We start from the raw sequence: 22,626 nt of genomic DNA on the forward strand, positions 1-22,626 counted from the left end.
ATGTCATCACTTGCTGCGGATGAATTTCATAACATAAGTTCAGTGATTATATAATTGAGTAGCTAGAGGAAGAAGTAACAAAGAACGTGGCGGTGGAGAAGAAATGCTCTTGTGCCCTTGACTAAGAAGCAGAGGCAGCAGACAATTATGCTTTCGAAAACAAGCTACGCCAAAGTTAATTTATTTTCACATCATTCCATCTACTTTCACTGAATCAAATGCATTCGCTGTCAAAGGACACGTCATTGGCAATAACAGCGAGATCAGACAATGCCACAGCCTCTGCTTTCTCACTGACTGATACTATGTAAATCACATGAGCAATAACAGCAAGATCCAGTGATTTAATAATGAGAAACATAAAAATGCTTAATCAGGGTAACTAGAGGCAGAAAAACTAACAGCCTTGTAACTTAAGCTTATAGGTAGAGAGCAGCTCTGTAGGACCAGCAGCTGAACATCAGTCACCTGATCTCACTGGCTGCTGAAATCTATCTTACCCGCATGCTCACTGTTACCCTCACCTGTGGTGCACTATGTATCTGGACCACCCGGAAAATTGGCCAAATCCAAGGAGAGACCACAAACAAAATAAGCCGTTCCCTGACTAAATCAAATACGAGCATAAAAAGAGGAAGGTGATAGCTTACTGTTTAAAGCTCTGATTAAAGAAAAGTGACATGAAACTGCTACAGTCACAATAACAGCTTGTAGGAGCCCAGTTTTAAGTCAAATAGAGAATCAACAAGCATTTGACAACAAAGTGAAAGCCTCCATGGTCTAATTTAGACTTTAGTCGACAAACTGTCTGACTGTCCTGTGGTAAGCAGCCTCACTATACCCCAGATGTGACCTGACAAGCCCCACAGTCCAAACAGCTGCATAGATTAATTCACAAACATGAGTGGCCTGCACAGTGTGTACACCCAACAACTTCTCTGACCCAAAGGGAGTTACCCACTGTGATCATCACACCGTTCAAAAAGTTATTAGCAGTCTAACAGTGAGAGCACACGTAATGTGACTGTGACAGGAAATGAGTCGTTACGGTATCCTTACCCTCAACATCATTTCTACTTTGAGCTTAATGTTTTATGATAAGCTGCTGGAGCTTCACTAATTGCTTAAAAACACTTCATTGTACAGCCTTGCTCTAATGAGTTTTATTCTGCCTAATGTTATTATTTTCTGATTAATTGATTGAGCTACAAATTGTCAAAAAGAAAACAGTGAAGAATGCCATCACATTTTCCCAGAGTACAAGAAGATTTTCAAATTGCTTGTTTGGATGACAAACAGTCCAAAACCCTGGGGAATCAAATTTGAAGGGATAAACAAAGGAGAGCAGTGAGAATTCACACCAGCAGATACATGGCCCTTTTTAATTGTTTCACTTAAAGCTGAATTAATTTATCTTGTGATTTGTTTTTGTCCCCACCTGCTCCTGAGGGAACGATCAGTCTCTTAACCTGTCTTTGGCTCTTTGGTGGAAGGCAGGAAACATGGTTCATGAGAGTTGTGAGACTGAACCAAAACACTGGTATCCCGAAAAACGGAAACAATAACCTGACAGACGCTAAAAAGCTTTGTGAGACTGAGGCGAAATGCAGAGTTGGAGAATAAGTTCTTTGTGTTTTTTGTAACTTTAAAAATGTAATTGATAATTAAAACACTCAAGCTGTCAGATAACTTTTCACAGTCATTTCAGCTCTAAACTGAAGTTTTTGTTGCATTGCAGGTATAGAGAAAGGACACTGAATGTGATGGCAAAACTCAGGTTCCCATGACTGGATGTGTGTTCGTCTGCTCATCAGTAACGTGAGCCTGCAGCTTATCTAGTTATGAGTGCTGATACATTAAGGACTCTTTACCATTATATAAATAACCTTTTCCATCCGTCTCTCATTCTGGAGAATGAGGGAGTCAGTACAGCACACAGTGGAGGGGTAAAAAATTGACAGTTTTAATTAGCGATGGCTCATTAAATCTTCTGTAAATTCTGTTGCACTTTATTAGCCACAGTCACATTACATACATGCACAGCTTCGCTATGTCAGTGAAAAGTCCGCTATGCAGGACAAATCCTCCCTAGTCTATTTATTTCACACACACACACACACACACTGCTGGACTGTACAGTATATGTCTGACTTTGCTGCACTCTGCTGAGTAATGCCACAGCTGGTTCCAAAAATAGCAGCTTTGCATTTAATAATGCCTGCTTGTCCACTCGCAATTGGCTGATCCTCTGGGCAGCCTGGCAGACATGACGATGACGAAACAACGTCCCGGCTCTGTCTCCGTAGCAACGCTATTCTTATTTTTTTGGAAAAGGCAGAGGACGTGGTGACAGCACAGTGATGGGCTGTAGCGTGGACAGATTGTGTGTGTGTGTGTGTGTTATGAAATAAATAGACGAGTGTGGGTGACTCAGTGAATGAGTTGGTGCAGATGTGAGTTTAATAGCCAGTATTCTGTGTTGATGTTCTCAATTTCACTTTCTCTATATTTTACTTTGTGACCTGATTTTTGTGAGTTGGCAGATCCATTCAGGGCACATTGAACTTTTACTGCAGCTTTTACAAAATGTGGAAGGAAATCATCCGCACCACACAGGAGGAATTTCACATAAAAGCAAATAAAAAATAAATAAAGGCCCCTCACTAATTCACCCACCTCCACAAGTGCTCTACAGACAACACTACATATTCAAATTATTCTATAACAAACAAAGCTTTAACAGTAAAAGAAGCAGCCTCAGTATTAGGTGCCACCAGACTATTATTTTAAATAAGTATGATCATTTTCCAACCACCACCCATACTCTTACTGGTTATTATTGACTACTTAGATATCATGACTGCAGCATCAAATGCTCCTGGGACACATTCCCAACATAAACCTAAAGGATCACTTTTAGAAGAGAACACTGGATACATTACACGTGACAACGCTGGACGAAACTGTAAACTAAAACCCAAAGATCAAACTCATAAGACTTGAGTTTGATTGTGGTGAGTCGATATATTTCAACTTGAGCAGGGAAACAGCAGGCAGATTTTAATCAAAACATATATTACATGTGCCATCTATTCATCCCTCTACACTATTAAACAATATAATAGGATAGTCTTTTACCTATCTACTACTTTACATAACATATTCATAAATCAGCTACTCTATCTAAATGTGCATTTAACTAAAGCAGAAAGGTTTCATCATAGAATGACTGCATGCAAGAAAAAGACTTGTTTTACAGAGGCTGAGATGAGAGGATGGAAAAAAAGAGATAGAAAATAAATGAAAGCAACAGTCACATGAGGGAACATACATCCACTGTTCATATTCCCAGTTGTTCCATGTGAGACGGATACATACTGTACACAAGAGGCAGCCCAAGGGGGATAGCTGTGTATAAATGTTTTATTCATAAATGTCAGCTAGCGAGCTACATTTGAAACCATACTCCTTTGAGGCTAAAAAGCATCGCTAACACAGAGGCCACATTAAAAGCCATTACAGGGGCCAGGTTGAACCGCTTCGTAAAGCTTGGAATAAGAGACAGAGGAAATGTCCCTTTGGCCTGAGCCCAGCTTGGTGGAAGTAAAATCTGTCCATCCACTGTGTTAACTCAAAGATGTATGACTGCTGGCCTGGGGGACAGAGGAAGGTCGCTGGAGCAGAGGAAGTGGGAGCAAGGTGAGGAAGCAGCAAGACATGAATAATCTGGCTGAGCTTTCAAGACCGATTCAATGTTAAAAACAGAGAGACAACAACAGGCCAAAACAAGAATATAAGATGATTTGAATTTTGCTCCAGGGACAAATGCTTATCTCACCTCTCGATGAACTCTGACTCACAGCGGGGAGATTAAACTGTCTAACATGTATTCTGTGTTTACGTCATGCATCATCGAAGGAATCCAGTGTAACAACTGTCCGAGGCGCTTTCAGTTTTCTCCTTGCATCGGCTGATATTGATCAAAAATGTGACTTAGGTTCAGCTGACTGAAGGGCTTTCAAAACTACAATGTTAAAGATATATGTGTGTCGGAGTTAATGTGAGCCAACACGCTAACTAAAACTCCTTCTCTAATTGACACTGGAGTTCATCATGATACTCACTGATTAGTTTCTTTAAATGGAAATACTTCAACGGTTAAAATAGTAATATTTTTCATTGTTATTGAAATCTGAGAAATCATTATCCATCAATGTTTGAACATATAGGAACCATATCTAAGCTGAGGTGAACATAATTTCTGGCTGACAACCTCCAACTGAGCATCTTTACTGGATCTGACTGTGCCATTAAAGGTCCCCTGAGGAGTTACAGTAGCTCTGTTGGGTGATATCTTTATGAGTTGGTCCCTGCTTTGTTCATATTGTGCACACAAACACAGAAGCAATACACTGTCCTGCCATGAGGTTCATGTTGGTTTGCCTATCGACAGTTGGCAGGGGTAACATGAGAAGAAAATTAGCAATGTGGCAAAGAAAAGGAAGAAGACAGCGAGATACAACAAATATTCAAATAGAGATTTGCAAATAAAACCTAAAAATATCTAAAAGTAGATAGTCCACAACACAATCAGTGTTGTGGAGAATTATTTTTTTGTTTACAAGAAAACTACTATATACAGTAGTATCCTTAGTTACTCTCATTGCTGTTGAAAGCAGATGTGTGAGAATGATGTGAACGCCGAATCCCATACTGCACTGGCTGGTAATTCAACATGTACTGTAGACGGTGAGTTGTGTTGGTTGCTGGGGCCACGCAGCCGACAAGAATGCTTCTTCCTATTTGAACTGATGTGAAGTTATTGGACCAAACCTTTCGGAGACAGGCTGCCTGCAACAACCTACAGCTGTGCACTCGCTAGCAGCTCCTCAGTCATCTCACCCTGATAGAGACTGGACATGCGGTGAGAAAATAACGAGTTCAGAGCACAGGCAAGAGGCCTAATGAAATCCCAGAGGGAAGCTTGTGTCAAACTTTACATGAGTGGACAGGAGCATTTTCAAAATCTGTAGTTATTATAGTTTGGTCAAAAAAATTGACTGTATTTTTTTTTACATATTTTGTGTTACATACTTCTTGCTCAGTAATAGGGTTCAAAGTTCTGACAGCTGTAGTGATAGATTTTTGATATAATCTACTTATACATGACATAAGAAATTGGGAAAAACATATATAATCGGGATTGTAATCTTACAGCACTATGTCTACCATATGTATAATACACACAGTACATTTTTGAGAAATCTGTAGTGTATGTAAACAATTCGTAGTTTATACAAATAGCTAATAATGTCTCTTTTTTGATAATCTGTCCTAGTGATATCTAACACATCATCTATTTCATCAAACTGGTTCCAACATCATTTAAAAAAATCTTTCTTCTCTAATTTCTTATTGATTTACAACATAGTCCACTGTGATCTATAATACACCCAAAGATATTAAAGGGATAGCTGAGATGCGGCAAAATGCCAAGTGGGTTGCCATGCAGCAGTCTAATACAACACACCGGCAATAAACTCTTCCTGAAAGAAGGTTATAATGTTCAGTTTTTATTGAAACCGTTTAAGAGAGATATTGATTCAGATGTATGATCATTCTGGAAATGTGTTGCATTATACAGACAGGTGCTTTTCATTCTCTAGTCTACACTGATTGATGTAGAGGTGGGGTGAGTGTAATTAGATTTGATTGTATATACTGTCATATCGTATCGCAATGACTGTCAGAGTCCTCAATAAGCTTTTAGACTATTGTGGGATATTAAAAGTGAAACAAAAAGTATTAAAAGCAAAGTATTTGTGTGCACCAATCAGAGAAGAAAATGCCAAATCAAAATCATTGTGGATGACTCACTGTGGATGAATTAATTGCAGTATTGGCAATGCTGCGTTAACATGCTGCTCAACACCAATGCAATAACAAGTGCCACTTTTCCCCTCCCCTGTACTGCCTGTGTCTCTGGGGCTGTAAACTAAACTTCACACATACCAGCAGCAGGATGCCTGGGTCCACCTGGCAGTGCAGAATGCCGATTGCTGATTGGCTGGCATAGTAGCATAACACAGAGAGAGAGAGAGAGAGAGAGAGAGAGAGAGAGAGAGAGAGAGAGAGAGAGAGAGAGAGAGAGAGAGCAGCAGAACAGTCTGTTCTGATCTGTCTCTCTATTTGGCAGACCATCATAAACAATCTCTCGCTCACACACCCTCTCCCTCTGACTTACGTCTTCTGCTACCGTTGAGTTTCTCCCACGTGCACAAAAGTGACATTCGCTTGCACACTAGTTTGTGAGCGAGTAAAAACTCAAGTGCCGAGTTCTCGGAGAGAGACAGAGAGGCCGTCTATTTATTTCTCCTAAAGCACAGACGGGTGGAATCAGTCATCAGGGCTCAGTGTCCGGTGACGTGGAGCCACAGCTCATCTCTCTCTCAACTCACACACACGCTCAGATACAAACAAGTCAACAGTAAGATCCTCTGCTGTCTTTCTGAGAAGTATAAATAAATATAGCCTCTGATCATATGAACTGACCCCTTGTTTGTTGCATTTCATTTGATCAAAGACTCCTCACACGCTGTCTTCAACCACCAGGGGTCTCGTGCTAAAACCCAACATTGTTTAGAGAACAGCTAGACAGCATGTAGCCATTAAGCAATGCATTGGCTGCTTATATAACAGCCCTGTTCATCTTCACACTGGTAGGTATTTCTCTAAGCGGAAAAAAATTACCCTCAGTGGTAGAAATGTTACTACTGCCAACAGGCTGTTGTTTTTATTACACTGAACCCTGGCCCCCTGGGCTTGTATCTATATCCACTACACTGCAGTGGGTTATCTCACCACAGACCTCGATATGAACACTAAAGATAACCAAATACTACTGTGCAACAAAGTGCACACACCCCTGAGTTTTACACTGCAGGAAGACCACACATGAGATCCTTGTGAAAGATCCACAAGTTTGTTCCACTGAAGTGAAAGGTGAGGTGAGGTTTACTCAGACTCTGATATTAACCCTCTCCAAACACCACATGCTGATTATATTTTTCTTTTGCTGAAAAATCAATAAGGATAATGTTACTTCGCTGAGAAGAATAGCTTCATTTTAAAAATTCAAATAAAAAAATGATAGATTGCACAAGATGGTGAGTTAATATTAACTACTATTAACTGCGTGAACACTTTAACTGACCCTACACACATTGAACACTTAAGCTTCCTTTGCAACTGTCATACTTTTTGGGGTTTATCTGCCATTGATATTAATTTAAATCTTATAGCCTTCAATTAAAGTAACAGCATCAATCTCAAACATACTCAACCTTCACTGATGCAAGACAGATATAGGCAGAAAATTCCTGATGTGAAGAAGCTGAAAACTTAAAAAAAAAAAAATCAATAATTAATGAATTACCAAAATTGTTGATGTACGAAGCTTTAGTAGAGGACGGCAACAGAAAGCAACCTTTAACCTTACAGCTACCATGTGCAGAAACACTAGAGAAACATGTGCACACATGCACGCAGGCACACACACACACACACAACCTCATGCTAACAGTCGTCCACACATATTCCTCTTATGATAAATTTCCCTGGCATAAATTAATATAAGCATGTACAGAGAGAAAGACAGAGCCTGGTTGGCAGGCGTGTGGTGGTCTGTAGAGAGGGAGGAGCAGAAGAAGAAGACAGACGACAAGCACGAGCGGACAGACAAGGACAGGACAGGAGGAGCAGGTGGATGGTGACAACGAAACAGAAAGCATGCCAAGCATCCAGGCCTGGCCAGCACTAAAGTGTATTTTAATGTGATTTCTCATTACATAACAGAAGCTGGCACACACAGCAGCTTGGGAACAATACAAACATACCCAAAAACCACATCAACAAATGGCAATAGCAGCAAGGCGGTCGACAAAAGTCATTCCTCTTCTTCTTCTCATATTGGGAAAAAATGCAGCTGACAAGTACACGTGTAATTTTGACCTCCATTGATCTACACAAGGTGTGAACAGCAATGACAGTGCCAATGCAAAATACATTTCAGAATCTAATGTCTCCCATTGTCAGTAAAGCTTCATGCAAACCACTAGATCCCTTTCAGACCAGTTTGCTGCAATGATGGTTTGCTTGATACTGTTTGGATAAATCACTTTAAAACACCTCTGGTATAGTGAACGTGCTCATTCACTTAATTTATGACTTTTGAGGACCTATTTGAACAAAACTTACAGCAGAATCACACGGCTCATGTTACATTTTAGTTACAAGTCCACCTTGGTTCACAGCGAAACTTTAACATCAGGTGTTTAATTGTAAAATTTTAAAGCTGCTTGAATTAACAGATAACCTCAATGGCAACATTCAGTTGAAAGCCCTGCCATAATTCCTTTATCTGAAGGCAACAGTGGCTTAAATGCCAAATGATTTTCCGTACATTCTGTACTCAGACCTACATTTATCTGTGTATCACTGTGTGTCCATATGGAAACAGCCAGAGGCAACTGCACACAGCCCCGATATGCCAGTGCATAAATGAAGGACCTGTCACGATGGGTTATTTGTTTATTCATTTGCACATGCCTACAGGAGGATACATAAGAGCAGTGTAGTAAGAGCAGCTGTAATGTATGAGGGGGATTAAACGGTGGTTATATAACCAGTGACCTGCCAGTGCGGGCCTGCTGATCCTGGTACAGCGGAGTACAGCGGCTTAAGAGAGCGGCTTACCTCTGCAGATGACACACTCCGCAAGGTTCAACCGACATCATCTTTCACAACATACATGAGCCTGTCTGTCAAATAAACACCGCTGTCCTCTGTGGCTCTTTTCTGCCTTCAAGGAACATGTCCTCTTCTACAAAATCTGTCCACAATCACAGACAATAACCTCCATCCGTTAAATGCAACCGCTCAAATAGTAGGAAGTTATGACCTTTTAATAGATGCAGCTTCCGTGAAGCATCACTTTATTCTGACTTTTCGCTCAGTGTTGTGGTGACATCAGATAATGGATACCACACACGCACCAGGCGGTGTGGTATACGCTCTTCTATTGTACCTTGATTCATCTTTACCAGCCATTCACAAAGCTTCTTCTGACCGTCAGAGCTCTGATGACGAGAGGGTTATCACTCTCAAAGCAATAGCTTACCAACCTCCATTCAAAAAAAGCAAGCAATTATTACCCGGATTCAACAAAATAGCTTGTTTTTTGAATGGAGTTTGGTTCCCTTCGGGGCTGAGATGACGGAATGTAGCGACCCTTGGTTCTCTCTTACCTTGGCTTGGTTTATCAGAAGCCCCACGAAAGTTGAGACCAGCACCGACCCCGACATGCTGCCCTTCCTCCGCATCTCCTGCTTCAGGAAGGGGAAAGCGGCGGCCGGGGGCTCCTCGGGTACGGTCACCGTGTATGACTGTCGCATGCTCGGCATGCTGCAGGCTGGCTGGCGGGGGAAGGAAGCCGATTACCGGTGCGAGGTATTCAGGCGACGGCGGAGGTTTCTCCCGGCTACTCCTGCTGTTTGGATGCTGAACCGTTTACTATCGCAGGAAGGTGAATTAGACGCGTCGCTCCGGCTCTCTGCCGGCTGGCATTCATTCATTCATATAACGGTACCGAGCTCACACAGCACGCCGAGGAGGAGACCTGTGGCTCTCCTTTAAATGGGTCAGCTAACAGTGTACTGACAGGTAGAGTGGTTAAAACGACCTGATGACAAAGGAGCAACTGGCCGCTGGGCCATCAGGTAAAACGGAAGAGTCCTCTGTCAGTAGCAGCTCAGTAAATGGTAATAAACGTGTCTTGTGCCGTTTCACAGGACTGGAGATCCGCCCCCTCTGGCTCGGCCCTCAACAGACGTCAGCGAGCGCCTCCAGCCGCGCAGTCTACGTCACAGCCCGCTCCACGCTGTTGTAACAACCTGAAGGACTAACGCTGAAGTCCAAGGAGACTTCACTTCATCCTCACTGTCACAATGACAGACAGCATACACTCTCCTGGCCGGGACTCGTGTATATGCCACTATACATTCTGTTAAATGCGATGAAACAGCATGTTAACAGCCGGGTGAGAGCCACACTGACAATTAGGGTGTGTGTCTTACTACAATCTGGCCTGGTGGATCTAAAATTAGGATCTGCCAGTCCCAAAATGCGCCTTTAATGAGGTTCCCATGATTCACCTGCATCAACACAGAGAACAGCGGTGAGGCAGTATTTTCACCAGGCTATGTCATAGTAAGAGGATGAAAAGAAAACCAAGGTTTCACAAACATCTACCAAGTATATAGACTCTTAATCAACCCATGACAGTCACATTAGTCAGAAGTAAAATACATCAATACAGACAATTCATTAATAGATAGGACGCACTGATAATTATATACGTAGTCCACTATATTTAATTCACCATTATATAGTGCTGTCTGAACATTTAGTGCCATTTGTTATACCCTATAAAGTGGACTCATTGTATCCCACAATGCATCGTGAAAAGTATAATGTGGAACCAATGGTCACGAAATATACGATCATGCATTGTGCTCGTGGCATTGACAGGAAGAAAATGGCAGATAGACGAGAGAAAAGAGGGCAAAATGAACAACCTGTCCCTACAGAGTGAGTCGTGGCGGTAGTTGACATAGTTACTGGTGCAGAGAAAATGACCCGTGTCTGAGGGTGTTTCTTTCTTTTGCTGATGAGTTTGCTATATAGTCCTTTATATAAAAGTCCCTTTAGTGTGTAGGAGGCAGTGTATGAGTGGGTGATTTCAGACACAACCTACGACTTCTTCCAAATAGATTTATAGATATTTTTGTTTATTGCTGCACAGATATTATGTTTTGAGGGACAAGAAAAGCCTGTAGTACTCAATGCTAAGTAAACCTTACATGTCAGTTTCCTACTGAACAAATGGCAATTCAGGTCTACCTTTTTCAAATTGTTTCTCTTTATCTCAATCTGGCTTGAATTGATTTATTGGCCATAACATTGATAAATTGTCGGCTTTTAAATAAAAATGAGAAACCTGTTCGCATGCAGTTGCTTATTTACACATTTAACAAATGCGGAGCAGCATTCTTTGTAATCATGTTCATGGCAATCTGATAAATGTAAACCCAACATTCATCCTCCTTATAGGTCTGCTTGAGACTCTACCAAGTCTTGATAGATACTTTAACTTAAACTTTCTCTGTCTGCTGTGTGGTGCTGTGCAGATAATGTACAACAGGTTTATGGATTTTATTTCTTTGATATCAGTTGCCTGCTGCTGTCAGAAACAAGGTGGACTAGAGCTGCAAGACTTAACATAAATATCAAGCGGGAAGATACCAAAATGCTCACTTCAGAAAATAAAAAAATATTTTGTTGATTTATAGAGCTGGAGGCAAATTTTTATTTAAAATATGAAGGTGTTGCATCTGTGTTTTTAAATTCTACGAAGCAGCCTGGTGATACACACACGTGATGGATTGTAACTGAGTAAAAAAGAACATGACGATGTGCTGTTGCATCCGTTTTTAGTAAATGAGGGTTATATTTCAACATTTTGGACAGCCCAATATAGACCTGCTTTCCCTTGGATGACCAGTTACTGATTTTAGCTGAACTGAGGTCTGGAGTGACAGAAATGCAACGTGTCCCTAGCAATAATCTCATGACCCAAGCTCAAGTGTGTGTACACAACAAACAGCCCAGAAGCACATTCCATCACCAGGCTCCACATGTGTGTGTGCGTGTGTATGTGTGTGTCTGAATGTCCTGAATCCCCTAGGTGGAAAACTACAATGTGAGAAGGGGCAAAGTGTCAGTGTTTGTATTCTGATATCTGATGCAGAGAGCTAAGCGGTCTGGTATAAAAATGGGACAAAAGCAGTCTCTAAATAATGTTATCAAGAAGACATCAGAGTGCAAGCACCAAGGGATAGCTGTTCTAGTCCTTAAGCTAAATTAGACTGACAATCTCCTCATTCATATGTTTAAATTTAACCTTGCTACAACATGTTGCTTTGGAGGGCAATGAAAACAATTCATTGTTGCATATAAGAGACCTAGGCCTCCATTATACATTCCCACAAGCTACATAATCTTCTGTTAAATAATCCCTCATTTGGAGCATGCGGGAGAGTTCAGGAGAGTATGTGGGAGAGTTCCTGAACAGAACGAAGTCTTCTGTGTCTCAGTTCCAGAACAGAATGAAGTCTTCTTTACAGTCGCACAGTTTCAAGTTGGCAACATAATCAATAAGCAAGAGAAATTGCCAACCTGTTAGCATGTCTAACTGACCTTTTTAATCAACTAGACTAAGTCATGTCCGATATCTGCTCACACTTCAGAAGTATTTGTCTAAATCGGTGCTTTTCAAAATCAGTCACTGTAAACCCCCCACATACATAACTGAGACCACTGTGGTCCCGCAAAAAACCCTAATTAGACAGTGAAAAGGTGCAATTTTGACTTGTTAATTATTTTTTGTCTAAACAATACATTAACAGATTTTGACACTGAATATATATATATATATAAAATGAGAGAGAAACGTTTCCAGTGCAACATGAACAAAAATAGTATTAGTTGAACAAAGTTTACCCCAGAGACTCCAGAAGTGTTTTGTGGACTCAAACACTTCACCCACCCCTCCATCGGCATAGTGGTGAGTAGATAATGAGGGAATTTTCATTTTTCTGTGAACTATCCCTTTAACCTTACTTATCTTAGCCTCATACAAATTGTAACTCAAGGTGCAGCTTATCTCCAGGAAAAGGTAATTACAAGTGATCTCCATAGCAACTAGGACATTTCATTTGATGATGAACACCATGGAAAGTGGTTCAAATAACTGTAAAAAAAACCATAAAATGGATCATTTTCATAATATTTTTAAGCCAACTGCTATTTCCAAGGTCAGTTATTAACACTCTATATTTCCATTATGGCTAGGAAAAAAAGGGCTTCACTTGGAGTAATGAAATCATTGTATCAGAGTGTGGGGGTGATGGGGGAGCTGACCCATGAAGCACAGCTCTGGATTTATTGCTTTATAGTCATCATTAGCCTTCAACTACAATAATGAGCTTTGGGTGGTGACCAAAATGGCCAACATAAGAATCCTAAGCTGATGGCAAGAATCACTGTGCATGAGAATGTGAGGATGTCTGCAATAGAAGAGAAAAGGTCAACAGATCACCAGATAGCGAATGATGATTTCTTGGCGTATAAGCATGGTCCAAAAATAAATGTTGTCGAATTAAATGAATTAGTTCAGATTTCTCAATCCTTTGATTAACCCTCGCTGTCCACCATTCGCTATGGCTTGACACAAGAGATTAGATGATACCGTTATTGGTGCCAGAGAACTGTGTCAAGCTAAACAGCAGTAAGTGCTAAGGAAGTCTGCGGGTATGTGGCGGCACATTGCCAGTCTTATCAGTGTTTCTGCTAGTCACTTTTCACCATGGTAGCCTGCCACCACAAAAATCAATCAATCACCTAATCCAAGTGTTTACCCCAGTAGACAGAGACGGAACATGAATTAAGGATGGAGTTCAGGGAGGGACAGATGAAGGGAGAGAAAAGAGGAGGTAAGGAGAACAGCAGAGGAAAGAAAGAAAAAATAAAAACCACAAAACTTAAGAATGGGACCGTTTACTGTGTAAAATATGTAAGTAAAGATGTTCTTCATGAATCTTTTAGTACGCGCCCATCAATGGCATTTTGGGCGACCAGTTGTTGGCAGGTAGACTAAAAAGTTGGTTTTGGATTCTGCCTAGAAGTGTTAGGTATTTCCAGATTTAGAGAAAGTCCAAAAGAACATGTGGGCAGCTGCACCCCATGCACTCACCCTAACATTTATGAGCAGCATGGACAGATACTGTATAATAGACTTCAAAGCACTTGTATTGCTCAGTGTGTGAAAAGAATAATGACCACTCACTGACCCTAAAACTCCACCAGTCAACACGACCCATGATAACAGCTCACAGCTACTAAAAGAACTGGCCCTTATTTGCAAAATAACAAAGCAAAGCTCCAACTCATGCAGATGTTTAAAAAAAAAAAAAATCAAACCATAAGCTGTCTGACCAATTGAGTTCCAGACACTCTATAAATATTGTTGACTCAACAAAAAGTCTAGACACATAGCCTAAGCAGAATGAACTCTGGCATAATCAGTTTTCACTCAGGCATATCACCCTCTCCCTTCACTGGCTGCATGTGTGGAGGAGCCAAAGAGTAAAAAGTGTGACTGGATTTGAGGTGAGGTAACACTGTACCTTGACTAGACAGCAATACACAGAGTTGAAATGAGCCTACACTGATAGTGATTTTTAGCAGGTTATAAACAAGCCAGCAGATTATCTAAAACCCTTAATTTGGAGGTAGATCAGTGAACATATAATATTGAGGGTAACATCTCAATGCACAGAAACACAAAGTGCACACAGCTGCAGCATATGGAAGGTCAAAGTGTTGGCAATAACGGCACTGTTCTCTCCAAAATAAGTATAACCTACTTGAGTGTTTTTATAACATGTACAATCGTGTGACTGTGTGTGTAACTTGCACTGTTGAACTTATTCTTAGCAATTTTGAGATCTAGTTATCAGTTAGCACAACTGGTAGGAAAGTTGGCCAGAGCTTAAAAAAAAATTATGTAGCAATAGTTTTCTATTGGGCTCAGTTGGTAAAGCAGTACTAATAACGTTAACGTTAAACGTGTTAGCAATCTAACTCACAAGCGGATTCACCAGTTAAGTTGTGAACATTAACATCTGCCTTGTGTCCTGTTAGTTCATTGACTGTGAGCACAAAACTCAAAACCCACTGATGCAAGACAGCAGCTACTAGCAGTTAGTAAACAAGCTGTACCTAATTAATTTACATACAAGTGATTATGAATTAAAAATAAACAAAAGAGATACTTCACAACCCGAAAATACGACTATGCAGCAAGACAACGCTGTCAATTGTTTGTCTCTTAGTAGAGCCGAAGAAATACTTAACATCAAATGTTTTTTATGTGTTCTGGTCTGATTTGAATATTATGCATGAAAAACAAGGCTGATGATAGTTATGTCAACCAGTTTATCTCACTCATAAACATGGCACAGGAAGAACTGGACCATGAGGCATCAGCAGCTGCTATTTTTGTATTGTAAGCTTCTGAGAAACTGAAATCAGGATTGGGTTTACCTTGCTTCGCCAAAGCTATTTCAAGACACATTTCAACACTGGCACACATGTGTTTAAACATTCATATTACAACCAGACAAGAGAGGGTGTTTATTTTCAAGTTCTCTTGTCATACTGTTGGATACTGGAAAAATGAGAACATAAAAGGATTGAGACTGAAAGAATATGTGGAGAAAAACTTGTACATATTTTACTAAAATTGTACAATTCTATTTCTGTTTTCTGAAGCAGTGTATATATATACATATATATATATATGTATATATATAGAGCTGTATATATTCTGAACCTGTATATCTGTATAAATGTATTAATTCTGAAGCTGAAAAAATTTTTTTGCTTGTCTCTTGTGAATACATAGTCATCTTATATGACAATTACCTAAATATATTTGGGTTCAACCTCAGTGTCAAGAAAAGAAGACACCGCTCCATTGAGGACTGAAGATGGCTGACCTAATATGACACCAAGTGGTGGTCACAGTAGCTGTCATTGTGGCGCTCATCAGTCATGAGATCATTCCTGACATTTTTTTGCCCCCAATATGTGTCGGCCATTAGGCACACCACACATGGGACAGCACTCAGCATAACCATTGTCACATGTAATGTCTATATTTACGCACACATCTATTAGATCATCATACAGTACAACCATGAGGTTCATGTGTAAATCAAAGGAGGGTCGCAGCTCCACATTTTCTGTGTTGAAACAACTGTTTATTATAGTTTGGATTAATTGATTCATAATACTAAATACACAAATGTCATAATGTCAATTAAAGTTGATTTATTTTACTTAACGGATTAGATGAGAAAATTGATAGTGTCCTTGTGTCTATACTTTAACTGTGTGGCTGGATCCAGTTTGGGCAATGGTAATGGTTCGCCTGGCAGACATTCTCTTCTGTTTGTCTACCTGAACCCTGACTAGACAAAGTCCACCACATAACTGTGTGTTATTATTTAGCAAGATAATGATGTAATTTAAGTCAATAAAATAATCCATAAAAGAGACACAATGGACTTTTTTAAAGACATGAAACATTTGACCTCTGATAGATGAAGGGAAACTTTATAAGCAATAATGTGCACAATTTGTCACTTCAACTCACTGTCAGGTTCTGCTGCTAGAGCTTTTCTTAGTCTGGTATGGCCAATGATGATATATAAAGATTGATGACCTACTGCTCCCTAAACTGAAGCCAAAACATCTGGATTGCACACTGGTGGCTGGCTGCAATATAACTCATCAACTCTGTGCACCTCTATGTGAGCAGATGGGACGTGACTAAAAATATCTCAGTAAATCCCCAAAATATGGTTATTGTCATTATAGCAAGTTCATATCACACTCAAGTGTTTTAATTTTCTTAATTAGTTATTTGGATCTAAAAACATTGTGAGATATCATGATTGACAGCTGAGATTGACCTGTGATTGGTCGCCTCTCTGATCATTACTGCCCACACTCTGGCTCAAAAAAGTCACCAGCACAGGATGGCAGCACCCATATCCAAGATATTTTGGCTTTATTGTACAGTGTGAGAAACAGGAGTTGCATCACCCATCTTTATTCATATGACCGTAGCTTATTGTGGCTATTTCTAACAAATGTTAGCAAAGATATTCCTGTAGAACAGAAATCACTGAGGTGTTCGATTTATTCTCCTCTTGTGCTACAGGAAAACAAACGTACCATTATCCCATAGTTGTAACGTGTGGTTGCTGCCTTGCTTCAATTGACAAATAATTTCAGCAATAAAGATCAATAGCATGTAAACATAAATTAATACCAAACTCAGGGTGTTTAAAGGGGACATAGCATGCAAATTCCACTTTGTTAGTGCTTCTACACGTTAATGTGGATATCTGGCATGTCTACCAACCCAAAAACTCTGGGAAAAAAACACTCGCGCGTTTTGTTATGGTTCCTCTAAGTCAGAAATGTCATGCTTGAGTGACTCGATTGAGCTTCCTGGGTTTTGTGTCGTAACAAGGCACTGGAAGTCTCCCTACATGGCCTTGGCCCACCCCCCACCTCATCCCCCCCCGTCCCCCCACACTCGTTATGCCGGGTTTACACCGGACGCAGCGAGGCAGCGCAGCGCCGTTCTCAAGCGCGCAGCCGCCTGGCTGTTCACACGGGACGCACATTTCTCTGCGCTGGTCAGCCCGCGATTCACTCACATGTGGCATTTGTCTGGATCGTTGGGACTGGGAGGCTGCAGCAGTTGCTCGGGCGCGACCGCTCGCTCTCCCATGCGTGAGCTGGAATTTGTGTCAGCGCCACACAGCCAGCAGTGTGGAAGACTTCCGCAGTGTTCAGCACTACTGTAACACTGGCACAAACACACAGAGCCCCCCCACTCGTTACGCCGGGTTTACACCGGACGCGGAAGCGCCGCTGCGAGGCAGCGCAGCGCCGTTCTCAAGCGCGCAGCCGCCTGGCTGTTCACACGGGACGTGCATTTCTCTGCGCTGGTCAGCCCCATAGACTGTATATATAAGGTCAGCCCGCGATTCTGCTTTCTCCGCTTGTTGTTGTACCCGTTGAATGTCGGGGTTCGGGGGTAAATGATGGTCTTCATAGCCCCCTCTCTTTCTCTCTCTGTCTGTCTGCTTGTGTGCTTGTAGTGGATGGGCAGAGGGGGACATTTAATTATGTGATTGGGAAAATTAAAACTCGAGGACAACAGAAGGGGAATACAAAGTATGGGATGCATATTTGATAATTTATATCATATAAAATATGTAATTTATATCGTTTAAAATCATGGGGGGAGAGGGGGGAGGGGGGAGCTGGCTCATTAGCATTTAAAGGAACAGGCACTCAAAACAGGTCACTCTGTGGAGGGCTGTTTTAGACAGGGTAAAAAGGGTGCTGTTTTAAATGATCCTTGTGGTATTTTGACCAAAGTATGTTACAGACATTTCATTAAGACCCCAAGGAACCATATCAACTTGTGGTAAAATGGGCATGCTATGTCCCCTTTAAGGCTTTATCAGAGCCATTTCGCCTTGGGGGAAGTGGGTAATTATACATGCCTGGAATAACATAGGCCTGTGCTTTAATGAGCAGACACATAGGCCAGCTAGTTACATCCGTCCATGTACTTCTCAGTCTGTGCATCATGGTTAAGTGTTGATTGCTTGTTTAGTTAAATGAGAATAAAAGTCAGATCCACCATAGGAAAGGGTAAATTGTGGTCTACTGTTTTTTTAATTTCCCCAACTCCACAATGCTTTTTTGTACTGACTAAGATGTTTTGGCACAAGGTCTTAAGAGTGTGTTATCCAACTGTTGTTGAGACATTAGCATTCGCTTGGGGTCCATGTTAGAGTGCAATATTAAACAGTCTCCTCTTGTCTCACATATATTCACTTTCGAAAGAATGTTTTACCCAAAAAAACAAATCCTTTTTATCCTGCAGTGGTAATTTTTTGTGTTTAGTACAACAACTCTTTGTTAATCAATGGGTCATTTGGCGGTCTCGTGGTCAAAAAATGATCTTCATCTTTATCTCAGACGAGCTGAGGATTTTGTAGGTTGTGTTAGGTCACATTAATCTTTGTCTGAATGGCGACTTGTATGAGCTAAGAAGGAGGACCTGGATAACTACAAAATGTGCTGTTGAATTAACTCTTCCAACCACAAGGCCAGTTAGTTAGTATTGTTTAACCTCCCTTACTTGATAGGCTTGAGTCATTCAAGTACATAGAGCAGGTACATATCATTAAAGTAATGACACACTTATTTGTCAATTCTGTTGGAAAAATTATAAAAACAAGTCATTATAAAATATGAAATATTGCTTATTAATTATCTGTCAATCCACTAGATGTTTCAGTTATATTGTTACATTGCACTGCAAACATTTATTATTCATGCTATTATAAATTATGTCGTTTTATTGCTGTTTAATATTCTTTATGCACATAAAGCAATGTGATGCATTAGAAGCACAGGAAGGGCTCATCTCAGAGTGCACTTTAAATACTAGTTAGTTAACTAATGGTAATGAGTATAATATATCAGACAAAGAGGAAGACTGATTGTACTGAGCCTTCAAGAGTAACTCAGATACTTACTGATGCTTTCAGTTCAAAAGGCATCATAGGCAAACTTTACAAGGACTTCACTTCATTGAATGCAAATTCAACCAATTACATAAGACAACACTGTGAAAGGGAGGCAGAGGGAGTATTCTTCAGAGGAAACATGGCTTTGAGTATGGGAAACCCAGTCTACTTCCACTAACTCCTTGTTTTGAAAAGAAATCTGATCTGTGTCTCTATTTTCTCTGGCCAGAAATCCAAACTAAGTTGGTGTCAGCACTCCTGCTGGAGGGTGTGGACGAGGGAACATACACTATTATCTGATCAAGTCTATACGTTAATCCTTTTCAGAAAGGAGTGCAACTAGTCTCAGAGATTTTTAACTTTGAATAGGATTTCTTTCGCCTTATTCCACCTTGGAAATGTTCCTAAAGCTTGTGCTGTAATGTTCTGTAATGTAATGTAACAATTTATTAAAAATGAAAACAGCTGGTACAACAGAATATGCATTAAGGGTCACATTCAGTGTAATATTATAATGAATGTGTTTGATCCTATGTCTGAAGATTGTGTTTGACTACTAACAGATCAACCCTATATTAAATGCACAGAAAAACACTCAAGCACCCTAACCCTCTCTCAAGTAGTAATTTACCACAAATACCTCTCCATCCCACTCTTACTCCTTCCTTTCATTATCTCCCCCCTTCAAGCCACTCTCACCGCCCTTTTCCACTCATCTTAACAGGTCATCAGGACTAATCCAGCAGGGGGAAGTGGGTCAGTGATGCTTTCTGACCTGCATAGATGAAGCTCAGGTCATTAATACTGAGCTCAGGGATGAGGTTTGTGGCCTAAAGACCCAGCTCATCATAACCCCACAGCAACATGTGAGCTGGTTAATTGCTGGGTTAGAAGGGGTCAGGTATCCATGCTAAGAGCTCGTTTGTCATATAAGCATGGAACTACTTACGTACCGAGGAATAATGACTTCCGTAAATGTTTTGTAAATGATAGAACTGGCTGTTGTATGTATGTCTGTTTTACTGATTAGCTCAAACTGTTGACTAAAGAACATGTTAAAAGCATTTGAAAGAGTGACATGTCTGGTATATATATTATTGAACAACAGAACTGTAAATGCACAGAACTTAATCTGAACAACAGTGCCCTCATTTGGTAAAAGCAGTACTCTCATGAGACACAAAGCATTGTGGAGCTTCAGCTTTAGTGTGCCTCTGTGGTGATGGCTGCAGCTGGGATTGCATTTAGCTTGATTCAGCCCATGGATACTGACCCCCTCTGGAGCAGTAGAACCCCAAACAACAGGTTTTAAGTCTGCATAAGCAAGAACAGAGGACGTTCTCTTACCGTAGAGTCCCTGGTTGGGGAGCTGGACAGCCGATTACGACTCGGCTCCCATGTTGAAGAGCTGTATGCTCTGCTGCTGCTGCTGCTGCTGCTGCTGCTAAAGGCCTCCTGGTTGGAGCTCCGCGACAGAGCCTCCTGAGTAGAACTCCGCGACAGGCCCGAGTAGCTTGGGCGTGAGCTAGTGGTGTACGAATCGGCCACTTCACTGGCCCGACTGCGGTAGCTCCGCAGGGCACTGGCGGAAGAGGACGGGGTGGAAGAAGAGGTGTCATTGAAGCCCAGAGAGGCCAGATCCCTGCTCAAGTCAGTCTGAGATACAGATTTCCGTCGGTTGAGCGAGATGCTCGAGGCCACTGACGAAGAGGCGAGGTAGCTGGACTGGGCCGAGGACGAAGAGTAGGATCTGTAGCCGGTGTAGACCGACCCCCCACTCAGCCCAGACCCTCCATAGCTCTTGACGGGGGTTCTGCTCAGACTCTCACTCCGGCGGCTGATGCTGCTGCTGCTACTTCCGAGGATGTCGGTGCGTGGGATGGTTCGACCCCGGTCAATGTCGGGGTCTGAGGAAGTGCTGTAGTTGCGGCTGCGGGCGGTAGAGCTGCTTAGATAGCTGGAGGAGTAACCTGAGGAAGAGGAGGTCGGGGACTTGTAGGAGGAGAGCCTGTCCCGGTCGCTGTATGAGCTAAGGCCCGGTGTCAGGGAGGAGCTGTAGGAGCTGTAGTGGCTGGTGTAGGACGGGCCAGCGTAACGCTTGGCGGTCGAGGAGACACGGGACATGCTGCTGCTGGTTTCTCAGCCACAGGGAGGCAGAGCCTCTGGAAGACTGCATCGACTGAAGCCACAACAAAGAGACACCAACATTAGTTCATCAGCAGCAATACTTACAGTGCAGAAACTATGTATTTAGCAGTTAGGACATCCTTTAACATTAATCTGGCTTTGAAAACACAACATTAAGTCATTGTCTTGTTATTTAAAGTGGCAGCACTGTTTCATGTTTAAAGCCAAATATTACAAGTGAACTACATTATCAAGATCTACAACCAACAACTTACATTATTTATATAATGTATGAGATTGAACATTATGTCTCCTTTTACTGTCAACACAGTTTATGTCATTTCTCTGTGGTACATAATTCAGCAGAGAGCAAGTCCAACAAAAATAACTTTGAAACTCAAAATCAAGTATGCGTAGCATTTGACTATTTCGGACTCTCCCAGTAATGCTATTATTTTTTATCTTTAAAAATACATTATCCCAGTGCAACGTGCACATGCATTGCTGTCTATGTCTTTTGTCTTTTAAACTCCTTGCCTACAGTTTTATTGCAGGCTTCCTTTTGCAAAAGTGTTTGTTGGTACACGAGCTATTGTTGCAGACAAATGTTGTTGGTTCCCACTCCAAATCCATTTTGTCCTATATGGCAAGTGTTCTCCACTGTATCAATTCTATTAGACCAAGATCAGGTGAAATCCCCTTTAAACGATCCATTTATCCAAAGAATGTGATGAACATCCCCAAACCCTTAAACTATCAGATTGAATTAGACAAAACTTTGCAAGGAAAGTTTTTTTGTTCCATACTTAATGAAGAGTTTGACATAAAAGTTACAATTTAATCTTTGTTATTATATGTGTGTGTGTGTGTGTGTGTGTGTGTGTGTGTGTGTGTGTGTGTGTGCAGTGTAATAAGGCAGTGAATTTGTGTTTAAACTGTTAGGTGCTGATTCAACTGTATAATAATCTTGTAGGATGTAGTTTGTAACCTATCCTCACTGATTTCAATGGAGCAACATATATAAGAAACATTGAGGATAATGGAAAATTTTGTGTATATTCAGAGTGTATTTCGTATGTCTCTTGCTCTAATAAAGGTTCCTGTGACTGAAAATTTGTATCATAAATAAAAATGAGATAAATGTGCAGATGTTTTTGATCTGATTTATTTATTGTTGTAGTATGATTCCAACCCA

General features: G+C 41.0%; 1 protein-coding gene across 8 annotated transcripts in view; it reads right to left on the minus strand.

Moving 5' to 3' along the window:
- usp2a (ubiquitin specific peptidase 2a) overlaps positions 1 to 22,626 on the minus strand; it is a 44,901-nt gene that overhangs the window by 11,212 nt on the left and 11,063 nt on the right. For 6 of the 8 annotated variants that reach the window (XM_035155174.1, XM_035155172.1, XM_035155171.1 and 3 more), the window contains exon 3: positions 20,652 to 21,483. In XM_035155174.1, coding sequence (XP_035011065.1) covers positions 20,652 to 21,428 — 777 coding nt within the window. In that variant the 5' untranslated portion in view covers positions 21,429 to 21,483. Of the gene's footprint in view, positions 1 to 9,305; positions 9,819 to 20,651; positions 21,484 to 22,626 lie in introns of those variants that run through there. The other 2 variants (XM_035155177.2, XM_035155176.1) reach the window with 2 other exon arrangements.

This window comes from Hippoglossus stenolepis, chromosome 4 (genome assembly GCF_022539355.2).
Source record: "Hippoglossus stenolepis isolate QCI-W04-F060 chromosome 4, HSTE1.2, whole genome shotgun sequence".
NCBI lineage: Eukaryota > Metazoa > Chordata > Actinopteri > Pleuronectiformes > Pleuronectidae > Hippoglossus > Hippoglossus stenolepis.